Source organism: Esox lucius, chromosome 25, assembly GCF_011004845.1.
Source record: "Esox lucius isolate fEsoLuc1 chromosome 25, fEsoLuc1.pri, whole genome shotgun sequence".
NCBI classification, from domain to species: Eukaryota; Metazoa; Chordata; class Actinopteri; order Esociformes; family Esocidae; genus Esox; species Esox lucius.
Window position 1 is genome coordinate 15112156 of NC_047593.1, and position 25154 is coordinate 15137309.

Here is a 25154-nt window from a genome sequence, read left to right on the forward strand (position 1 = left end):
CTGAGACTCGTCCCCTCCGAGGCATATCGTAGGAAAGATCGGCGGAACATTTGCGTCAATCCTCAGTCTAGTTGTACTTAAAGGCAGGTCGCTGTGTGCACAGATGGCTCCTGGGAGAAATTAGAGGGTTCGGAGTTTGTACAGACATAGATTACCCGGAATAACATTCTTAATTTCCTGGGTAAACCTCTTATTGTGTCAATTGATAGGCCCAGTGGATTGGGTCCATTGGGGCAACAAATAAAACAGTGGCTTTACTTGTGCTGATGTTAGGGCCATAGTTGGGGCCTTGTGTTTACAGATCCGGCCTCTGTAATTTGATCATTATGTATTGTAGCTACTTCTGCAGGTTTAAAATGAATTGCAATACCCGAAGTTTGTAGTGCCTTTCAAAGAGAATGAATCAAACCCCTTTAAAGACTATCCATGAATTACAATCCACATAATAGTTCACGTTTCCTGTTGCTAAATATTTATCTTCCTGCTGTGTGATACTGTGTCAAATTTATATATTGCATCTGTAGGGATAAAAAAATTACAGAAACTGATGTAGGAGACAATTCATTGTGGAATAAGAAAATTGTAAATAGTTACCTGAAATAATAATCTTAATAATTCCAATTAAACAGATATTTTTCTGATATAATTTACCAGTTATCTTTTGTGTGTCTAAGAATCATGCCAAGGCAAATACAGTCTTAAACCTGAATCAACTCCCACAAAAGCTGTCCATTAATTATAGTCAACATAATTCATATTTCCTGTTGCTGCAACATTCTTTTCCTGCTGTGTGAAACTGGCTCAAATTAAGATACAGCATCTGTAGCGTTGACTTCTTGCCCTCCACTGATTTTTCATTCTTTTAGAATATCTCTCCCACTATCTCTCTGTCTTTCTGTTAAGGCTCTGTATTGCTATGTTAGATCTCTCTCGGTCTTTCTCTCTATCTTTCTCTCTGTCAGACTATCTCTCGGTCTTTCTCTCTATTAGCCTATCACTATCTTTCTCTCTGTCAGACTATCTATAGAGGTAGCCAGGATATCTCTCTTTTTTTGCACACATACAGGAAAGAGAGCTAAAAGAAAAGAGGTATTTCACAGTTCAGAAAATAAAATGTAATAAAATAAATATGTAACTTTAATAAATAAAAACCGAAGTGATATATTTCAGGAGGAAATACAATGTTTGTTGCCAAAACATCGAGATCTGAATCAAAGCACAGGGATCTGAATCAACCACAGAAACATTTCCTGTACATGTTCCTTCTCGTAGTAAAAATGTATTATTAACTCCTCAAATCAGTCCGTTTATCAAGACATATTTTCAAAATAGCATTATAGCGCGTGTGCGCTGACAATCTATTACAGTCAAAGCACACTCTTTCAAATACATTACAGAAGTATTCCCCATTACCGTAGAAATGCTGAGGGACTTTGCTAAGCCAGTGATAATGTTAACCTGTCTGGAGCAATAATTTCCACTGGATGAAATAGCCACCAGTCTTAGGAACCATATCCATGGTACCACACAGCAAGGTGTTTACTGAGAGGCTAAGGCCAATCCACAGTGTAATAAACAGCACAATGACCAAGCAAAAACCGGAGTAAGTCCTTAACACACCCGCAGAAATCACTGGAGAGGAAGGAAAAAAAAATAGGATCGCAGGCCGTGACGTCCTTGCCGGCGTGGCGTGGAGTCGAGGAATGTGGCCCGACGCATTCCAGCGTCCTTCAGTAGCGGCCCTGGATCATTACTCTCTTCTAATATAGATCGACGTCGTCCAAAAAAAGAAATGTGCAGTCATACATTTGCCCTCCTTGTGAGTGACTCAAACGCCCTGCCCCATATTGCTCCTGTGACTTCTGTTCCCTCTTTAAAAGCCCCATACGCCGTTATGGGAGAAGGGGGGAAAAGCGCTAATCCCTTTGCCTGCACTTAGTTTGCCGTTATGTAGCTTAGGGTACGGAGAAACACCACAGATGGAAACTTTAGGTTTAGCTAGACGGCCCACACTCGATTGCATGATTGCCATTTTAAGTGTATCTAGACAGCCAAAACTAGGTCCTGATTAAAATCAATGTCTACTCTACGTACATCATGTTTCGAGATCTCCATTTCGAGATGTCCGCTCGACATTGGCGGCAATGCAATGATAACGGGGCAACAGTCCATACTAAAAGCCGTTCGCCAATTCAGACCAATTCACACGGGCTAGCCCCGATGTGGGACCTCTGGCAAAGCATTCTCGCCTTTCCAGTTGAGATGTCGTTTGTAATCCGAGCCACGCCACAGCACCCGCTTATTCTCATCCAGGAATCTCACAGAGACCGGGGGTGTGTTATTTTTCAAATCATATCAACTCTCTGCGACCTTCAGGCAGATTTGTGTCCCGCGGATTGAAAGGTGCGGTCGGTTGTGGAATTGTGTAATGAAGCGTAACTGTACCGGGACACAGGCCCGAAGCCAGGATGAGCAGCGACGTTACCAACTCGTCGTGCCGATAGCAGCCACGTTACTGACTGGTGACCCCCACACAGCAGAGCAGTCGTGTGGTCAATACGGACGCACGCGCGTGAGTCTTCGGAGAAGCCGCGGAAGAATCCACCCCACAGGAAACCACGGAGGGAATCAGTGGTTTAGCATATAGCCGGTAGATGTTTTACTGGTTACCGCAATGAGGAAAGAAAGTGATGAACATAACTCAACTGTGGCCAAAAGCAATATAATGGAAGGCAACCAAGACAATGGCAAATTGTACGTGTGTGTGTGTGTTTGAGCTGGTGGTTTTGTGCTTTTTCGTATTTTTTGAAGTAGGTAACTGTGTGAGGATGTAATTAGCATTGCATTTCTTTCATCCTTTGACGTTAGAGATGTGGTAAGCGGAGAAACATTGAGCCAGAGGAAAGTGTGTGTGTGTGTGTGTGTGAGATCCTGGTTCTAAATATACAAAGACAGTAAAACCTGACAATTCGGTTTTGCCAAAAGGAAAATATAAACATCCGGTTTAGGAGTTAGGCTTACCATAAAATGTGCACGCACGCACGAAAGCTGTCCAAACACACAGTCTTGTGATGGGTGGCCCAGCTTACCCCAGCCACTCTGCTCCCTCTCAGGCGGCGCTGCTTCCCCGGAAGTGTGTTTGTCTGGTTGTCTGGTTACGGCACCAGTATCTGGCAACGATGTGGCCGTCATTAAAAACCACCACCTTAGGTACTTGAATGGTTCTCCGTGTGCTGCCATTTCTTTTCCCCCTTTCTTTTTCATGCCTTTTCTTCTTCTATTTACTTTTCGAACTGTTCGCTTTGCCGGCTGTCAGAAAAAGCATGTCACCTCTTCCTCACAACCTTTTTAAAATGAAATCACTCCAGTGCCATTACCAGCAACTTTAGAATATGCCTGGTAAGATATGAAGTGAAATTTTTATAACCCATCTGCCACGCCCGATCTCTCTCTCTCACACATGCACACACACACCACATCCACACAACACACACACACACTGAATTGTAGCTGCACACAACCTATTAACAGGTTTTCATTTTCTGCAGTATGGTAATTTCCTCTGGTTGAGTTCTGGCTCCTTTCCAGAGTAATCATTGGGGGAAATCACCCCTCACGCTGGGTGAGTGTTTGGGCTTTTTCATATTGTGTGTGTGTGTGTGTGTGTGTGTGTGAGTGCTTGCATTTAGTGTGTGAGTAAGTGTGTGTGGTGTGTGTGTGTGTGTGTGTTTGAGTTAGTGGTTTTGTGTGTTTTCATATTTTATGAAATCAGATGCAGCTTTGTTCCGAGTTGAAAATGCCACACGAGCACTGGAGCGAGTCTAATACGACCACAGAGGGGATTCTAATAAACATTATACTGTAGCACAGATGGCAGAAAACAGGACAAAACTGCCCTCCCTGATAGTTTCAGATGGCAAGATAAAGTACAAAAATAGATTTACTTTAATTACAGTACAAATAAAATCTATTCTCTACTGTACTTCCACTAACTTGTAGGGGAGGAAATGTTGATCCTGACCTGAGCAACATTTCTGCAGTTTCTGTAGTTTGACAGTAGTCAAGTAGATGGTTTAGATAAGAATCTGTTGCCTTCAACCCTGCTAAAAAACTGCTGAACCAGTTTAAACCGCAGATTTTGAATCTGAATCTGTGGCTCTGCATAAATCTGAAGAGTCACTGAGACAGTGAGGGGAGGCCTTTTTTATACGTTAGGCCCTGTTGTACTGTAGTCAGCCAACTCTGTAACTGTCAGTTATTGCTTTTCAGCACCTGCTTCTAGAACAGCCTTAAACCAGTTCTTGGCACTGAGGACACCAGCAAAGCAACATAAACAGAAACCCGATGGACCTAGTTCAGTCTGCAAAAAAAAAAAAAAACATCTGTTAGTATCTGCCTAGAACATTGGCAGTTAGCAGCAGGGTAAAGGAGGGATCTGGTGGGGTTAAATATAACAAGCAGTGGCAAAGCACAATATACATGTCCAGAGCATACAGGTCAACTGGACATTGTGGTTCTGTTGACTCAACCGGCTGCTGACCCTCCCACAATCTGAACAACCAGGGGGACAGACTGACAACGGAGTAAGAAAATCCCATAGTTCAAGCGGCCCTATTAACGGGGCCATGGGTCACTATGTCTCCGGGACCTCAGGTCAGGGGTCGCGTGGGTATACACTGACGTCTCACCTGACTAGAGTCCTGGTTTTAATTCATGGGATGGGAGGGAGGGCTTTTGACCGTGGCGTCCGGGCTGAGCATTATACCACGGTCACCTGGGTTAATAGCTACAGTGCAGGATGTTAACCTGTAAAGGGCAAATGTGGGCCACACGTGTATTTCTTGCTGGTCTGAGCAGCCCAGCACCTGGAGAGGAGCAGCCTCTAGCCTCTGTACACAGAGCACGACGGTGCAGCGAGCCTGGTCACATGACCTGTCAAACATGCTATCTATGCCGCGGGCCTGACAGAACGTTGTCAGCAGAGCACCTGAAAGTTTATGCTCTCGACAGAGATGTTCTGACGACTCCAAAATAACCACTACACACACAAGTGCCCAGACACACAAACACACACACACACACACGTTGATGGGCTGTGAGCAATTGCAATGTAATGGAAGGAAGAACTCCAAGCATCTCGAACATGACAATAACAAACTGGGAAAACATCCCCCTCCGCCATCATAAAGCCATTCTGCTGCAGCAGAAGGTTTTGCAGCTTCCACACGCGTGGAACTGGATGTGGAAGAAAGATTTCCAGTATAAACTGCCGCTTTGTTCAACAAAAGAAGTCAGAAGTCAGGACACATTGACTGTGTAGAAATAGGGAAAACAATCCGCTTTCAACAGCAACTGATAGGGCAGTAAGGTGAGATTCATTTGTTCACCATGGAAACAGCTGTAGCCTGTGGTCAGGTTAATCAGCTAGCCTTCCTTCAGACTCTAGCGAACATGCCTAGATGTATCCTGACTTACTTAGCCACATTAGCGTAGGGTTGACACCCAAATGACGCCCTGTTCTATTTATAGATCACAAATGTTTCATTTGGGGCGGTCCTGTTCAGAGCTAGCCAGTGCTGCCTGTAGTAGCAGTGTGAAGCTGAGGCGAAACGTTTCAGGGCAGCCGTCCCCTCTAAATACTGACAGTTGACCTTGCTCTACCAGACACAGTATGTCACTGCTATATCTAGAGGGCCCTGAAATCGAGTTTCTGAATGGCTGTTCGGAGATTTCCATTAGTACTGTGTCATTGTGTTGGCGTTGACCCCCGGTTTCCAGTCCCTGCCAAGGCCACAACAACTCAGCAGGATGTGATGCGACAGTATCAGAGGTCGTGCGACACGACCAACAGCAGTCACATAGTGATGTCGCTTGACATGGCTTCTTGTACTCCGTGAGCACTCCAGTGTGCGATCCCGTCGACCAACGCTACGGTCTCTCCGTGAACGTGACGCGGCAGCTGAGGCAGCGTATACTCTCTAGCTCGGAGGCATCGGAATTACGCCACGCTACCGGCCACCGAAACGATATGCCACGCTCTCATCCCTATCTAGAGGGGTCTGACTGTTGAGTTTGTTGTCTTGAGTTGGTTGGAGTGAGCTAGCTAGCTGACGGCATTCCTACCCATCTTTAGGTGCAGGCTGGCTGGCTGTAACAAGCCTTTAGGTATGCAAGTCCAGGCCACTTACTCAGACCATAAGACAGCAATTCATCAATCCAGATGTGTGCTGCTCTTGGGCCAAAAAATGGACCCGTTTGCTTGTCCTAGAATGGCCGATATTAGACACATTTCACGTTTCTAATAAAGTCTAGAAATCTGATCTGACCCGATGTTCTTCAGTTTGAGTGCCCAGATTTCCCTCTGTCTGAGTGCTGGGAGGTGTCTTGGCCAATGCGAGCTACCTGACAGTGGCAACAACACTAACACTGGTAAAATGTGGTAATGTATACTTGGAGAGGGGAGTACTGTTGAACCATTTGGATGTCACATTGATTAACGACGCATCTAAAGTTGCCTTGGGATGCGCGCAATAAGCCTGTGCAAATCAGCTCTGTCAGTAACGTTTTAGTAGTAGCTAATGTCGGACTGTTAGTTAACCTTTAGCCAACCAATGACTGATGAGTATTGTTTGTTTATTCAATGACAACATCACTGGGTTTGCTGTCATCCGTGGAATTGCGAACGGTGGCTTGCATCTGAAATGCCTGTTTATTGTTGGTTGAACAAAGCAAGAGGTGGAGTAAGACAGCGCCTTGTTGGTTTTATGGGAATCACTGGCATCAAAGAACAGGGTTTAAGTTCAAAGTCTCGCAGGGTGATGCAATTTATTTGGTGTGGCTGTCTTACTTTTTCCACAGAAAGGGGGCTTGACGGCTTTGACACAATCGTCTACTAAATTAGGATATTCTGAGATGCGCGCGTGGTGGATTGATTAAGATTATGTGGTAACATTGGATAAAAGTGACCTTTAAATGCTTGACTGAAGGCTTATGTGCATGAGTAAGATCTAGTCCACTAAAGGTATTACTTGAGTTTGCATCAAGACGGAATTCTGTCTATATTCTCAGTGCTGTCGGAAGTCGAGACCAAGATTTGTTTTGTGTGCTTTTGAGGTGATGTCCTGAAAATCGGGAACAGCTAAAGAAGAATCACTAGCATAGACACAATATAGAGAAGGATTCTGTCACTTGGGAGAAGTGAAAGTGAATCAGAAAGCTTAGCCCCACTAGTCATTCCACTACCATACCCATATATTACTACACTGACACAAAGACAACCTGTATATGGTGTCAGGAATGGTAACCGAAAGCAAAACTAGTATAACTTTACAGATGTTTGGTCAGTGTAACTATCAACACACCCTACCTAAACCCCCTCCCACAGTGGCCAAGTTTGTATATGAAACACTGCCACTATTGGAGGAAGAGAGATATGCCCACTGAACTGGTCTGAATCCAAATAAAAGCATGCCTGTCTCCCTTACAGATCAGGAGCAGGCAGCTGCAGCCAAGCGGCCGGTGGCAGCAGAAACAACAGCCGACAGTAAACAGGGAATGTCCTGCCAGGCCTGGTTAACTTGATCCAAAATGGCGGACCGGCGTGCCAGGTACAGTGCAGTAAAACCGGCGCCAGAAAGTGGCCAGTCTCAGGGCAGTCAAACAAACCGGTTCATGGTCAGATCACACCGGTCCGGCATCTTGGATCAAGTTAACTATGCCTCTCTCTCGTGAAATTTTCTGAGCTATTCCAACATGGCAGCCAGGGACACTTGTGAACGAATGTTTTCAGATGCTGGTTGGGCGGTCAGATCCCAGAGATCGCCAATCTGTCTGTCTGGGTGCAAGCAATCTCGTATGGAAACAATACGGCATGCTTTAAATAATGTTACTTTATTTGTATACTGCATTTTTGCTGATGTTTTTAATGGTTGAGTGTACAGGATAGAAAAGGCAAGCTAAAACACCTAAATTCTTACTTCCTGGACAAGGCTAACTGCACTAAATTCAGATTCTTCATTGACAATGCTGGAGTAAGATGGTTTAGTTTTAACAGGGACCACTCTGGGCCAATGTCTCTGGATCTGTTTATCAGGGACCACTCTTGGCCAGTGTCTTTGGATCTGTTTTAACAGGGACCACTCTGGGCCAATGTCTTCGGATCTGTTTATCAGGGACCACTCTTGGCCAGTGTCTTTGGATCTGTTTTAACAGGGACCACTCTGGGCCAATGTCTTCGGATCTGTTTATCAGGGACCACTCTTGGCCAGTGTCTTTGGATCTGTTTTAACAGGGACCACTCTGGGCCAATGTCATTGTTACTAGCACAAAAGCCCTTGTAATTACCGGATAATTCCCTCTCCCAAGCCACCCTCCCTTTCTGCAGCAGGCAGTCATTTTGCTTCCTGCTAAACAAGTTTACCTCTCCGGTTTACCTCTTCTTTTTTTCAGGCCTTCGTCCACCTAGCGTGTTCCTGCCAGCTCTGTGTGCATGTCAACATGTTTAACATGATACAGTGTATTTTCTGTTAACTGTCATCGGATCCCTGGAAGTCTCCTTTGGCCATGGCTGGGTCACTGTATCAGAGCGTGCCCCCCCCGGGACAAAACGCACATGATTTGTGTGACAAAACATTGCCCCAAATAGCCTGAGTCACGACTAACTACCAGGGATTTCACGGGGTGGGTTTTTATGGGTGCAACTCAAAACCCGACAAAGCACAGAGCCCACTGACAGAGCCCCAGTGTTGTTCCCCATAGCCCGGGCTAGTCCATAAAGGCACGCTCTGTGTGGGGATGTGCTTCTGCCATCTAGGTCACATTCGATGCCATCGCATAGCCATAGCGCTAGCAGTTTAAAAGATTTATTAGACATACTCCGAAAGTACAGTGTCTTTATTATGCGTGCGTGCGGGCCCATGCGCCAGGCTGTTTCTCTGTGGGTGGATGTGTGTGTGTGTGCATGCATGCACATGGGTTTGCATGCACATCCGCTAAGAAGTGTGTGTGTGTGTGCGTGTGTGTTACGTAAAGGGCCACTCAGGGAGTTAGCAGCTCGTCTTCCAGTCGTTCGTTTCCCCTCTTCTTTCCCTTTAATTGAGCCAACTGGATTTGACCTAGTTAGACGACCACTCAACCAGAACAATTAACATTCTTTGAAGTGTTGTACTCAGTGGCCTCCACTTCCGCCATGCCAGTGAGTCCCGTCTAGAGATAGTTGCTAGGTAGACAGAGTAAACACTGGCCTCAGAAGTGAAGCAGTCGAAATACTTGAGCAAACTCCAATTAAACATGAATGATAAATGGAGTCGTGCCCTTGTCTTTTCACCGGAGCACATCCAGACGACGGTGACAGTGGGGCGGGTGGTGGGGAGCTTCTACTCCCAAGAAAACAAAAAATTATATTTGCTTCCCGAAAACAAATGCGGACTCTTGACATTGTAGCCCCTTACCAACAAAGAACAACCAATTTAACAAGCTATTGTAGCAGATAATGATCAGCGGGCTGGGATAATCATTCCGATGGAGTCCTACGGTCCAGACGATGCCTTCATCCACTGAGCCTGACAGTATTCCTGGCCATGTCAAACTGCCTGTATTGACAGAAATCAGGGCTGTCGTCACAATAAGTCATTGCCTTGTGTCTGTGGTGGCGGCAGGATATAGTTACATCCTTCTCACAGAGCTTGTCCAGAAGCTCAGTGACAGGGAGGGGACGGGCCTCTGAACAACCACCACCAGGGAATAAAGAGGACACACACACACGCACACACTGTGCCTACAGTATGGCCAACAGTGGAAATTTGGCCGGTGTCATGAAACCCTGTTTCAGGAAGAGGTTCAAATCAGGACAGACATTCTGATCCCAGAAGTCCTTGCAAACGGCAACCACACTTTTATTAGGGGAGTTGAGCTGTGTGAGTGTGTGTGGGTGTGTGTGTAAACGAAAGAGTGAGACAGGAGAAAGAGCTAGAGGGTAGGGAGGAATGTACAGTAGAATAGAGAGCAATAGGAAGGACTGGGGGGGGGGGTGTAAGGGAGTCAGAGTGGGAAGGGAGAGAGCGAGGGGGAGGGAACTACAGAAAAGGAGGAATGTACAGTAAAAGAGAGGGGGAGGCAGAGAGAGTTACAGTAGGAGAGGGAGAGGGAGGGGAAGGCGAGGGGGAGGTACAGTTAGATAGTGAGAGCGAGGAGGAAATGCAGAAACAGAAGGAGAAAAACGAAAAGGAAGAGAGGAGAGCAGTGGTAGTTAGAGCTGTGCTGTATGACTCCGTTAATTAGGTCAGGCTCATATCCTTCCTCGCCTTCATGAAGAAAAGCCTCTTCATCGGTCTGCGCTGTTGAACGTCGTGATACGAAATGTCTTTGTGACCTAAACATTTGTTTTTATTTTACTCGATTAGTAGCTTCATGCATATGTTCTTGTTGCATAATTCTCTGATTTCAATGACTGATGTTTTTCCCAAATCAACCCTGTGCTGTGTGTAAGGGATAATTTGCTATTTTGGCAATGAAATGGAAATGAAATTATCTGCTTGCTGTGTCAGATGCAAAGTATCTACTTCCAGTATGAAAGAAGTTACTGTAGTTGGGCAAGCCAATTCTAACTCGCAAAAGCACTGTAAGTCTATGGAATCTGCGAGCATTAGTTGACAACTCCCTTCCAACTGAATGGAGACATACTGTGCAAAGGGTTTCCGCTAGTTCATATGACTCTATATAAAAGGCCTCATTGTCAAAATACTGAAGTGTCCTTTTAAAACCTAGGAGGTGCTTCCCTTCTGATGTCTCTAATGATAGTCCTGTATGTCCTAGTTTATCCTGCTCTCTACCACACTCAACACAAGTGTTTTTTTTTGTAAACCACAGAGAAATGTTGTCAAGGTGTAAATCAATGGTTGAGGACCTGACTTTCAGTTCTCCTGTGGCCAGTATAAACAGGTCTTCGTTTTTTTTTTTTTTTATCTGGACTTTGCCAAGCCCCAGGCTTCCAGAGCTTTACAGTGTCCTTGTGAGGGAAGGCAAAGGCACCTGGGACCTCCCTCCCACCACCCTCCAACACTCTGGTCTCACTTCCACATCCCAAACGAGCAACCAACTAATCCTCCTCGCAGCCTCACAACCCACAATGCACTGGGGCCAGCTGCACCAGGCAGCACCACAAGGACGCGGATTTAATTGGATATTAGTATCCAGCCGCGTCTGAATTAATCAAATCAGTGCCGTCCATTAATTTAGTAGAAGAACATACAATTAAAGGCCTATTAGCGTTCTCTCAGGATTATGCCCTTTCATCCTTCAGTAGAACATTGGGACTTGGCTGAGATCCAATGGCAAAGTGTTCTCTTTTTCTTCTTTAACAAATACAGCTTCCTCTGCTCTGAATTGATGCTACTTCTCAAGGCCGGGGCCATAGAAATGGAATTACTAGAGCTGTAATAAGTCATTAGTATACATAATGGGCCCGTTTCGTGGACACAGATTATTAAGCCTAGTCTAGGACAAAAAAAATATCAAATATCTCAGGTATCTGTTAGAATAGAGGACTCCAATGAGCTGGAATTTTTTTTGTCCGAGGCTGGGCTAACTCTGTTTTAGCAGAATCGACCAAACTATTTAGTATGAAAAACTATTCCGTGCGTACAATGTGTCGTCTATTTTATGTGTTGTCCGTGTGAATAAGTCTGTCTATTTTCTGTTAACCGACAACTAGACGTCTTGCTAGAAGACCAGTTCAGTAAAATATAGATATATTGTTGGCTCCAAGCTCGAGCGAAAAACAAACCCAACAACAACGATGTCGGTTTGACTTTACATCAGTTCTCTCTTCTGGCTTTAAGCAGCGGAATGCAGTGAGAGGATCCTGGAGAAAGATTAGGTTGTTTGTACTTGCACGTTTGTAGCACAGGTCTCGACAAAGCTCAGGCTACTGGGCATTAACCTTTTTTTTTCCCCCATGTGTTTTTGTCCCCAGCCTCATTTAAACGCCAGCCTTTAAACGAAACTTAAAGGTTTGTGAAAACATTGAGCGGGTGGCCGGTCATTTAGCATGATGTCTGGGCGGTTGCCATGACGCTGTCAGGCAGCCTAAACAGACTGCTATGCACATTTCTGTACTTGTTTGAATGTATTTATTTGTTGTGGGGTAGGTTTGATTGAGTAATACACCAATGTAGTCTAATGATGCATTTAAAAGATGCAGACAGTTTTTGAAAAATGAGACCTGACGACGTCACAGATTGTAAAGACAACTGATAACTGCTCTTTGATCAATGAGACCTGACGACATCACAATGTAAAGACAACCGATGACTGCTCTTTGATCAATGAGGCCTGACGACGTCACAATGTAAAGACAACCGATGACTGCTCTCTGATCAATGAGACCTGACGACGTCACAATGTAAAGACAACTGATGACTGCTCTCTGATCAATGAGACCTGACAACGTCACAGAATGTAAAGCTGACTGGCACTGCTCTCTGATCAATGAAACCTGACGACGTCACAGAATGTAAAGCTGACTGATACTGCTCTCTGATCAATGAGACCTGACGACGTCACAGAATGTAAAGCCGACTGATACTGCTCTCTGATCAATGAGACCTGACGACGTCACAGAATGTAAAGCCGACTGATACTGCTCTCTGATCAATGAGACCTGACGACGTCACAGAATGTAAAGCCGACTGATACTGCTCTCTGATCAATGAGACCTGACGACGTCACAGAATGTAAAGCCGACTGATACTGCTCTCTGATCAATGAGACCTGACGACGTCACAGAATGTAAAGCCGACTGATGACCATAGTGGCCATTGTGGAGATTTGCTTCAGAAAGTGCATCTGTTCTCCAGGCTGGCCCCCCACAAGATTTAAACAGTAAACACGTATTTAGGATTCCCACTAACAGTTGATTTTAATCATATTTATTACTATTATTATGGAATTCAGCCGGCGGCAAATCCTTCAACTTCAAATGTCTGCACCAACTACAGGTGGCCACCTGTTTCTCCCGATCACTGAACCAAACCCTGGCGGAAAAAAAACTCTGGGCCAAGGAGATTATTTTTCTCTTTTCTCCCGCCATAGGGCTCCAACCAACAGCCATTTCTAATTTAAAACATTACCCCATTTACAGAGGAAACCAAAGTGAAGCTTAAAAAGATTTTTATACTAACTGCACAGGGACTTCTCTGTCGTTAATTTTCTCCTTTTTTCTCAGTTTTCTTTTTCACATTCTCATCAATTCTCTCGATCTATGTCTGTGGTTCCCTTTCAGTCTCTCTCTTGTATTCTATCTACCTAAATCTTCAGTGGATCAAAGGAATTTCCAGTTTTGGCTGGTTTTTAACAGTTATGTAACTTTTCTCCAGATGAAACACTGGCCAGGACACAAAACTGACCCATCCAGAGGATGGGTCAGTTTAATACTTATTCGGGGCTCAGTTATCCTGGCATAAACCCCATCCAACTAACAAAAATGGTGAAAATGCACATGTTCTACATATTGTTTTATATTTACAGACTTTTCTGTTAAAAATGTATGTTCTCAAATACTACGGACGAAAAAGAGTGTCACTGCGGTGCAGTTTGGACGGATCCCATGCTCACTGCACGGTGTGCCACTGTTTTACGTGTGACTGGAGCTACGTACGGTCTCTCTGAGAACCCCAAGGCTGGACTGAACCCCCGGTTTGTGACACTGAGCGTATGGACTCGTAGTCAACAGCAGTCCCAGGGAATGTGTGTCTCTACCTGTCTCACCACAAGGTCCGTCTCTGACCACCAAAGTAAGCCAGATCTCATTAGGCCGGAGACGGCAGAGATCCCTTCATTATCACTGTGACCTCTGGCTCCTGCTGTAGGATAGGTCAAAGGTTGGACCCCCAAGGTAATGGACAAGTCATTCTAGTGGATCTGCATGCCTTGTTATCCTACAGGTAGCGTAGACCACTGCACAGACAAACGGCACAGACGAACAAGAACAGACACACATGTAGGCACAATTGCGGTCATATACATCGCTCTCCGACTTCGGCTCTCCTTGCCAATCATACATCTGGCTATTCCTTCGCGTCCATTATCGATTTAAAACGCAATGATGTCAGGACCGACCGTTTAGGAAGAACAATTGAGTTCATTTGTTGCCCGTACCCTTGGGATAATCATTCACGGGCCCTACTGTTGAGAGAAATTGATTTCTGTTAATCATGATGAGGCAGCGTTATTTAATTTAGTCGAGGTCAAACCCGGTCAGAGATCTTGGGAAATAGTGGCTGTGGAGGTTTGAACAAGGATAATGCATGTGTGCAACGTATTGATGAGAGACAGGAGAAAAGGAGAGGTTGTTACTGTGTAAGTCCTGAGTGTGTGTATGCCTTTCTGGTTAATATCAAAAGGACAATAAATCCAATCACTGCTGAAATCAAAGAATGGCACGTGCATATAAATCAGCCCTGCTTAATCTCTGGGCAACAGGCCCGTGTTTACAAGGAGCTTTTAGAGCTGACATGCTGATCTGGAATCAGTTTTGGCCTGACCCCCTGTTATACACTGCACTGTCCTGTACAACATGAATGCCAGAAGAGCTGACCATTCCATGACCAAGCTGACTCAAATAACCCTGATCAGACAGCCAGGACAACTGAGGGAGTTGTGTGTGTGTGTGTGTGTGTGTGTGTGTGGAAACAACCAACAGAAACATTCCAAGCCGGGCCCCATCGCCCTAACCGATCACATGTATTTCTCTTAGGTAAACATCTGACTCTTATCAATGTTTTACAAGTCAAGAGGGGATACCATTTACTGCCCTCTTTAGTGCTTCCTGCGTTGACTGGAGCTCATAAACGGAAGAGACGCAGTTAAAGTTGGTTGGAACTTTACGGTGTCGTGCGTACGCTTAGAACGCCGTTGATCAGCTCAGATTTTACAACACCACTGTTAGACATCCCCTCAGTGACATGCAGAATTAAATTACAGCCAACAGAAATCCCAAATTCTCCAGATACAAGAGCCATAATCTTCATATTTTTAGCTGTACTATAAACACACAAACTCCTTCTGCAAAGAAGGAAATGCTTAAAACTCCTTCGCAAACTTTATTTTGTGAATTTCCAGGTCTGTTGTGACTTTTGGTTTAATTTGTCCTGGATTCTAATATCCTAATGCAGTTATTAGCTTTTATGCTCAACTGAGACATCAGACAAACTGGCAAAACAACTGTGTGGATGGTCAGACGTTGCTAGATTGGTCTTCGCAATTCAATCTTCTCCTGCTTGTTTGTTTTGGTGGCCAGTCCTCTGCCCTGCACAACAAAGCAAGTGTTTATTTAATCTATTTGTCAGCAAAAGCCTGTGATTAATCATTCAAAATAACTTATGTGATTTCCAAATAATGGCCAGCTCAGGCTTGTAAAAAAAAAAAAAAAGATATTTGCTTTACACAAGGACTTTGCTGGACCAGTTGATAACACCACAATAAATGTTGTTTTTGTGAATACAGAGAACCCTGATAAGACTGCAAACTTTGCCTCCCTCTGTGAATGCTTGATGAGTGTGTGTTTTTGTGTGTGTGTCTGTCTGTGTGTGTGTGTGTGTGTGTGTGTGTGTGAGCCCACGTGCCCGGGCATGTGCGTTCGTGTGGTGAAGTTGTGATCACATGCTAATGTCCAGTAACAATGACCTGGACCCCATCCTTCACTTCCTGGTGTCCCGGCCAAGACCACATCCCCCGCTGCTTTCCCCTTTCCCAAGCCCTGTCGTCGCTGTTATTATTTTGGTAGTCCCTGACTCGGAGCGAACGCCCTTCCATTGCCCCACGGGGCTGCAGCAACACGGCCTTCCAGTAATTCAGGGCAAAACTAACAGACCCAGTTATACTAAAAAAAACAACAGCAGCACAGCAGGGAGCGACTCTACATGACAGCATTTGGAAGACACCCCCCTGGGTGGGTTTGTGCAGACGCCGTAAACAGTCACATGTCTGCCAGTAACGTCATAGCTATCAAATCTAAAGTAACACTGAGCCAGAGCCGCTACTGTTCCTGTAGTTTCAGTTTCCAGCACTACAACACCCACAATGCATTTGCCCCCTCCCCCACCAATCCCTCCCCCTTTCCGCCTTACCTTGAAATGCTGTCCGGCATGCAGCCGTGACCTGGGTAGCCTTCTCCTCTTGGGCCCTGTGACATACCAGGCCGAGACTTCCACGACTCCATTAGCGCGGTAACGGGAGAAACCAGATTCAGCAGAGGGTTTGTCCCGGCCTCCCTCGGGTCGTGCCGCGAGAAAGACATGGTCCCCTGTGCTCCGATCTGGTAGTGAAACGAGTGCCCCCCCGAATTAACGCCCACAATGGATGACGTGGGCCCGATATTGCTGCTGTTCTCTTGGTAGTAGCTGACATCGTTGCTTTCCTGCTTGACTTTAGACAGTAGAGTGTGGGGGAACACGCTGGTTTCATAACTGCCATTCATGGCGTTGCCCGGCGGTCCCAAGATCCCAGAGAGACTGTACTCGTCGATGTTGTCCCTCAGGGACAGATAGGTGGTCTCGGAGGGGCCCGGCTGGAAGAGGCCCATCGAGTGCTGCTGCGGCCGCTGCTCGTCGTAACACTGGGGATTCGTGCAGCCGCCATCCTTGTTCGGCTCGCTCTTTACCTGGGCGATGAAAGGCGAGCCGGCGCAGCCGATGACCTGGTTGCACTTTGCACCGTTGCCACCGCCGCCGCCGCCGGTGCCCAGACACATGCTCCTGAAGTCGGTGTCCGGTTCGTTCTTGATGTACTTCACCATGCCCAAGTGGTCCAGGCCCACGTTGAACATCTCCCCGTCCACGCTCTCCACCTTGGGGAACTCAAACCCCTTGAAGTCCTGCTGATCAGTCCTCCTCCCCCCCGGGCTGTCGGAGTCATTCTGGACTAGGCCCAGGCCGCTGGCCGGGCTGGACGCGGCAAACCCGCCGCCGGGGCTCGTCGACACCCCGGCGGGGCCCCTGGAGGTCGGGCTGGAGATGGACGATGAGGCCCTCATGTTTTTGCCGCTGCCGGTGGGGCTTGAGACAGACGACGACCTCATGTTGGCGGAGGCGCTGCAGGACGGCGGGGAGAGCACACTGCCCATGCTCTGGGGGCTGGAGATGGGCGAGCGCATGACGTTGAGTGGGCTGCTGAGTGGAGGCGAGCCCACCGTGCTGGACTCCGCCGGGCTGCAGGTGGTCGAGTTCCGCCGTTGGACGTGGCCGTGGGCCAGGGCCGGGCCAGCGGACCCTTGCTGGTTGACGGGGCTGCTGATTGACGAACAGGCGTACGTCCCCCCGAAGCACGTGGGGCTGGTGGTGGACGAGACCAGGTTGTTGCTGCCGCCGGGACTGGAGATGGAGCTGGACGTCTGCGGGCTGCACGACAGAGATGAGCCCAAGGCTGCGGCCCCCGCCAAGTTTCCAGATGAGCAGCACTCCCCCGGGGCGGAGCAGGTCTGCTTCGGGAAACCGGGAGGAGGGGACTTCAGCTTGGGACTGCCCGTGGACACGGCACACTGGCCCTCCTTGAGACAGGGGCGCCCGCAAACCCCCCCGGGGTAGATCTTGCCGGGGCTACAATGACCTCCTTGTTGGCCGAAGCCACCGAAGTCCGTGGCCTCCCTGGCGGCGTTCATGTACAAGCCCATGGACTCGGCCACAGTTTTGGACAGTTCCTTGGAGTCCATCGCCTCCTGCTTTCTCCCGGGAAGCGGGCTGGCGAAGACGACAAAAGGCTGGTGCTGGTTCTGGGTCAGTTTGAGCGGAGGCTGCTGCTCAGCGTTCCGGCCTCCGTGGACGCCGTTGTTCTCCTTGCCGTCGGCGGCGTTGTTGCTGCTGGGGGAACAGCTGGCGTTGGCTACGTCCATCAGGGTATCTGCGTTGGTGTTTAGGCTGCCGGGCTCACCGGCTCTGGTGCGGCAGAAGTCCGCGAGGCCGCCGGGGACCTGGGACCATCTGTTCTTATCCGCGTCTATGGATCCTTCAAATAAACGTTGGCATCTTTTGGTCTCCATGGCTGGGTCATCGATTTACCTGCCGGTCAGAAGAGCGCGATAAATAAACTTAGGACATTGGTACGGAGCTAATGCTGTTTGAACATGAACTCTTTGAGTAGACGGTTCTCGTGTGTCATTCATATGGCATGGGAAAGCTGACGGGATCTTACATTGCAGCCGCTGAGAGCGTCCTACTGTATCTGAAATGTGTCATTTAACGCAGATATTTATTTTATAATAAACAGTATTTATTCAATGGGAGGGGATTTAATTAAGAAAGACTTAGGATTTTAATATAGCGGGAAATTTACAGCAAACATTTACAGTATAAAACTTCATTAACCAGAGAGTACATGTCTTGCCTAATCCTGTTAAATCACCAAGTATTTTAATCTGTCAATCAAGTGTTTTTTTTCCTTCTGGAAATTCATTTAAACATTCCCCCTCACTCAACTGTTTATTTACTTTGGCTTTAAAACTAAGAATCCCTGAGGGTGAAACGGTTAGCCTACATGTGAACTTATCTGTGTCCCAAACGGCAATAGCAATGCACTAAATAGCCAATAGGGCACACTTTCTCCAGAAGTTCAGTACTAGAGGTTGTGGCATGATCCATTCCCATTACATATTTGTTGAACCTATTCACTTTTCATTTCACAGTGATTTAACTTAGGTTATACAGATTCTGCGTTGTTATGTCTGAGCCATAACACGTGTTTTACTCGACTCCTCATAAAACCTTATCATAAGTTCCTTCTTATCATTCGTATATACGTATGGCATTATAATAAGAGCTGAGTTGACAGGAAAAGGCTATTCGCACTGTACTTGACATAGCGACTAATTGTTTATTAAATTAGTGCTATGTCAATGTGACCATACAGTATGGCTTTAAAAATACATGACGTAGTTTGATAACGTTCATTCAATAGCCTCCTCTTGTGCACTTTCATTGGATAAAGACAGACACAGGGTCACAAGCACTTTCATCACGCCATTCACGGATTGGTCCGACCGCTCTGTCACTCCGCTAGTTATTGGTCTTGCAGGCACAATTTAGCTGCGACATAACTTGAAAAAGCTTGCCATCTATAGATTTCTAATGTTGAAAACATATTATAACTTCGAAAATTGGTCACAACGAATAACTGAGCTAATTTATTACATGTAGCTCAGAATAGTATGCGTAACGTAACGCTACTATGCTTGAAGTTCTGTATTGTATAACCTATACTTTCACTGTCAAAGTTAAAGGACTAGGCGACACTGAACCATAACTGTTTCAAGGTGCACCCATTTCAGTTAAGAACATATTAAACAAAAAAGTATGATTATTATTGAAAAAAGTGAGCTTTGTTAGTTGTCCAAGCACATAAAACAGGGAGTTGTACGTGACAGGTTACGACAAACGACTTGTCAATACATTCTCCCGATATGCGCAATAGTGACAAGGATGGCAACTAATCGACAAGTTTGCAAAACTATTTTGTGTAGTAACACAGTTAAGTTGAATAAAAATCCGTTTTAGATAATAACGCGCAATGGCATCCTTATGTCGACAGTGACAGCAGAGCAATCTAGGCTGATTAAGACCTGATTTATTTCAAAAGATTATCTAATGGAAATGTCAATTTAATAACTGAAAATTGTAATGAATTGGTCTTCGTGAAATCATAGACCTTAACTAGTGCTTTAAAGTGCATTTAAGTCTCCAATAAATGCAAGCGCTGGGTAGTCGTCTTTGCAGAAATAAATCAAATTATTATTATTCAAATTATTAGTATTCTATGTATTCAGGATTGTTATTAATACAACTACTATTTCAAACACTGCAACTATTATGTTTAGTCTAGGTCATAATCTAGGTCACATAGCCCTATTTGTCCGAGCGGTCCCTGTAGTTCAAAGTTAGATTTCCTCCCCAAAGCAAATGCACCCTGAAAACAAATCGGTTAACCGTTAAAAGTAATTTACATTCGATTTAAAAAAGCGATAGATTAATCCAAATTGTGTAACGCACTATAATCTGTGGGCCTACCTCGAATGTAATATTCTGCGCCCTTACCTTAATTACGACATTCAGACATGTCAGGTGGCTGTGTTGCTGAGCACTGGGCAGCAATTATCCAGGAGGAGAAAGAGACGAGAACAAGCCGGTACTTATATCGTCTTCACTGTATCCCCCGCCGTGGCTATTCTGTATTTACTCTTGCCCATACATCCACTAGTTTCAGTTCTGACAGCTCAACGCACAGAATAGAAGTGGGGCTTTGCTCAACTGCGTAAATCATTCGTAATCCTCAACTGCAAAACGCTGCTTTGACACGCCGATCGCGAGCGACGCGTAGGTCGGACGCCTTGGATATTCTCACATTTGGACCACAATTCCAGAGATATATGATTTTCCAGCCATCCGATAGAAGACTGATAAAAACAGCGAAGGACTCAGGCAGACTTGCCCAGCGACGTCATTCTGTGCACATGGACCCTCCTACTGCAACGAGTGCAATACAAACTCTGAAGGGGGTGGCGGGGACGGCAGAGGGAGAGGAGAGGGCGGGAGTGCGTTCGGTCGCGGGCTCCTGAGCGCAGGTAGACAACGCGCTATTGCACTGGAAATAGGGCACTTTTAAAATCGAAGTATGCTTGATTCGCTCCCATTGTTCCAAGATAGGAAGACGTAGTATAACCTCAATAACGACATGAAATAAACATGGCAGATGACAAGTTTATTTTATATACAGTAGCACACATATGCCTACACACACACACACACACACACACACACACACACAAACACACAAACACGTACACACGTATATATATTGAGTAGTAGTATATAGTGGTAGAGCAGAATAATCACGTAGCTATATACATGAAATGTACAATTACATTAAAATAAATTTAATTAACAGTAGGCTACTGTGTTGCATGTATGGATAATGTAGCCTAGTGTTAAATCTTTACATAAATCTCGGTATTGCTCTTTGACAAAATCACTGTAAGACGATTTATTTTTGCGCATGTACTTGTAACAGCCTAATGTGCTGGTGTAGGTTAATAACTGAAGGACCACTTGTTTGAGTAGTAACCAGAAACGTCCATTGGAAACTAAGGTGGAAATGTAAAAATGCGCCTTTGTAATTAATAATATGTGGTGACAACAATGCATGAGAATACACAGTGGCAGTATCTCCAATCTTGTTCAGATCATGACACCATATGCTCTGTAGGTAGTGTCACAGAGCAGGGCGAAATCAAAACAGGATGTTGGTGCTTTCCCTCTGATTGTATAGCCTCTGATCTTCCATATGATTCAGAAATTCAACACTACTGTTGTTTGCTCCTTGGGGTTTAAGGCCAGGTGTTTTGTAAAATCACTTTGTGTTTACATCTGCTGATGTAAAAAGGGCTTTATAAATACATTTTATTGATTGATTGAGTAATGTATGTAAACCATTGCATATATAAACACCCAACACCGGACATTTTACCAAGTTATAACGGTGAGCTCTGATTGCTCTCTGCTTCATAACCTAAGCAGTGGAGAGACACGGGATCTCTCAGTTCTACTTAGAGCAGTATGGCAACATGTTGTTAGTGTGGAGATTGTGTCCACGGGATGGCGCTATTTCTGTTTCTGCTCTGAGAATCCAACTTTCATGATAATTTGACATGCGCCTTCGAGCTCACATGGTGACTTTTGTGTTTTATCGCCGGATATGTTGAGTTGAAACCAAAACAGTCACCCCTGACATGCCCTTTCCACCTTATTGTGTTTTTGAACAAACACACCTGCAGTTAACCCAAATAAGAGAATCACAGCAGGGATTCTGTGGACAGAAAGACTGACAGGCCAACCCGCGCCGTTGCCTTGCCCTGGTCTGCTAGCCTATAACTCCTGCACGACTGGGAACCTGGTTAAAGGAACAGGACATTTTGCTCCTGAAGAGGAGAGAACTACCACAGCTTTCTGCCTCTGCTCCAGCAGGCAGACAGCTCCATAATATATCCAACAAAATGGCCTCTAATCAATCCCTCCTTGTTGTAGATCCCGACCATAGAGATGGAAAGAGGAACCGGCGTATCTATCGGGGGTGCAGGAGGTGCGGTCACCCCCGGGCCCGCAGTGGGAGGGGGGACCGCAGTGGGAGGGGGGCCCGGGCGTGGCCTCAGTCAGATAATTATTGGTAATGTTTTTGGTACCCCGTGTGTTTCTGTTGATTTGGCACAATCAGACGGCGAGTGGTGGCGTCACCACGCAGTGCCAGTGGAAAGAGGTCTCGTCTCTGTTTCCATGCCATTACCGTATCTGTTCCGGTACAGGCAGCACCATTTATGGCCTTTTTTCCACTCCACGGCTTCTCCGTGGTCCATACCAGGTCATAAGCGTCAGATCTTACATCATCTTACATCTGGGCCACACTTCTGGTTGCACACATTTATAGTATCTGGCAAAAGTTTCACGGCGCAGACTTTACTAGGCTACTTTCTGTTGGAGATTTCCATAGTCTCTGGGATCTGGCGCGGCACGGACCCTACTAGCCCAGTGTGTTTCCCGAGCGGGATTCAAACTAGCTCCGTCGAAACCTTTTCGGATCGGGGTTGCGGGAACGGAGATGGCAACAGCACGTCATCTTGGTTGAATGATCACTGTGATTGGACGCCTCCTCCTTTTCAGTGTGCAGAGTTACAGCGGACTATTTTAGCAGCAGCGACGTGATCATGATGGAGGGAGGTAAACGGTGCCTCGTGGGGACAGGTGAACTGGAGCATGTTAACTCCGAAACAAAACACTTCGGTTACAGCAGCCGTTGCCGTCCCCACTGTATGCAGCCTAGTAATTACGGTGTTCGAAACCGCGAAACCGCGAACCCTGACCCCCCCCCCAGCCTCGTTGACATCCTAATCTAGCGTGTCAGCGCGTCATCTGATGTCTTCTTTTGTGGCAAATTCATCGATCGTGGCTGATGCACACTTTGTGCTGTGTGTTTTCTTCTGTGGTTATACAAGCGGCTGTATTCAGTATAACCCCTAGTTTAAGTCATTGAAATAGTTATATTGTGACCTGTGCAGTGACACGCCGTGTTTTCAGTCTTGATTCATTGCTCCTAGCCACGGCCGTATGTAGCCACCCTTTTCTTTGGGAATATGGAGGAGACACCACACGGGCCAGTGTTCTCGGGCAGTGCCGCGCCTCGTGCCCACTGTCCCCTCGGGCGTGTCCATGGCATGTTTCAGACGAGAATGGGGCCCACGGGTATGGGCTTCGTTAACACTGTATGTTTGGACACGGTGTCTCTTTTGGGGGGGACTGAATTTGCAACATTGTCTCCAACTGCAGCTCTGGTCCATGCGACACCGCAAACAATTTTCGAGTAAATTAGTTGGATCCTGCATCGCGCCAAAAGCATATTGTATGAGCAACCTGGTCGCGCCGTGTGACTCCGTGCAGACTTCAGTTAGCACGTCCATGATGCATTGCGGCGTCACACCGTGACTCATACGGAGCAATGGGCACGCGTTACACATGCCCGCACGCTCATGTGCATCGACACGCGCATGCGTGCACACACACACACACACACACACACACACACACACACACACACACACACACACAGTCGGATGTTCACAGGGGTGTGCTAAGTCTCTAGCTAGTCCGTAAAGGTCAGCTAAGGGGTAGGTGTTGTTAGTCTGGCTCAACTCTATAACTGGGGTTAGTCTGTTCTGAAAGCAGATCTCGTAATGTATAGGCTTAGAAGGATCCGAGAGGTACTCTGCCATGGTTACATTCAGGCAAACTAAGACAAATAACATCTTGAGACACCTAGTTATCGGGGGCAGTGGCATAAGTTCTGTGTTATCAATAAGGATTTTATTAAGCAATAAGGCTTGAGTGGTGTGGTACATGGCCAGTATACCACGACTATAAGAGCTGTTCTTAGGCACGACGCATCGCGGAATTCCAGGACACAGGTCTTAGCCGTGGTATGTTGGCAATGTTTCACAAACCCCCTGAGTTGTCTTATTTCTATTATAGACTGGTTATCGACGCGGTTAGGTAAAAAGTGAAAAGGGGGATGTGATGTCATACCCTTGGCATGTCTGGTCTATTATAAACTGGGTGGTATATAATCTGAATGCTGATTGGCTGTTAGCTGTTGTATATTGTACCGTAAACCAGGGGTATGGCATCACATGACTTTGTAAAGCTCTAATGGTATAAGCAAACGGTTTATAGGAGCAATAATGCATATTGAATGTTTGTGATGTATTGCCAATATACTATGGCTAAGCGCTGTGTCCAGGCACTCCGCAATGTGTCGTGCATAATAACCTCTCTTAGCCTGGTGTGTTGGCCATATACCACTCCCCCTCGTGCTTTGTGTGAATTTACCATGGCTACCAGCCAATTAGTGTTCAGCATTGGAACCGCCCGGTTTGTAATATGAAATGTCACAACTGAAACCCTTTTAGAAAACTACACTATTTCCAGTCAGTGTGTTGTGATTACATTTATCAGAGTTTTCATTGTATACACTGTAGTAAGCTTTCATAAGCAATAATGTATGATGCACTACAGTGCAATAATCCAGCCATCTAGCCAATTCATCTCACTGCACTGCATTGTGATTCGGAGAGAAATAAATAAGTGATTCAAGCTTTACACCCCCGCAAAGCAAATCTTCAGCAAACAACACCAGTGACAAGAACCACAGAGATGTGGCAGAGCCTGTTTGGTTTACATTCAAACATTTTCAAAACTAAAAGAAATACAATATAGGAAAACTGATTCAATTCAACTGTATTTCTCCCTCAGGGCAATTACCAGTGTTTTTCAGAGAAGTCCATTGCCCCGAGCGGAGCTGAGTCTGGCTGGCCACGGGCTGGAGCTCCTGCTTGGCAATACCAAGGACACACTGAGCAAGGTTACAGTGTGTTTTATCAGGTGTCCAGACTACATAATAAGCTCATGTGGAGAGAGACATTTGGAGACAGTGAGGAAGAATGAGGGAAAGCGATGGAGAGACTAATCAAACAAAAATCTATCCCCCGAAGTAAAGTTGAAGCACTTTGATTCGTTCCCATAATAGCGGATGTCGATGAAAATCAAAGGCAGACGGTTTAAATATCCTCT

The 25154-nt window shown here is 46.0% G+C and overlaps 1 protein-coding gene across 2 annotated transcripts in view; it reads right to left on the reverse strand.

Moving 5' to 3' along the window:
• The window catches only part of nr3c2 (nuclear receptor subfamily 3, group C, member 2), a 74455-nt gene extending 53940 nt beyond the window's left edge, over nucleotides 1–20515 (reverse strand). For both annotated transcript variants that reach the window (XM_010888292.4, XM_010888291.4), the window contains exons 1-2: nucleotides 20079–20515; nucleotides 16125–18050 (exon numbers count right to left, since the gene is read on the reverse strand). In XM_010888292.4, the coding sequence (XP_010886594.2) occupies nucleotides 16125–18031 (1907 nt within the window). In that variant the 5' untranslated portion in view covers nucleotides 18032–18050; nucleotides 20079–20515. The remainder of the gene's footprint in view (nucleotides 1–16124; nucleotides 18051–20078) is intronic.
• Between the last annotated feature and the right edge of the window lie 4639 nt (nucleotides 20516–25154).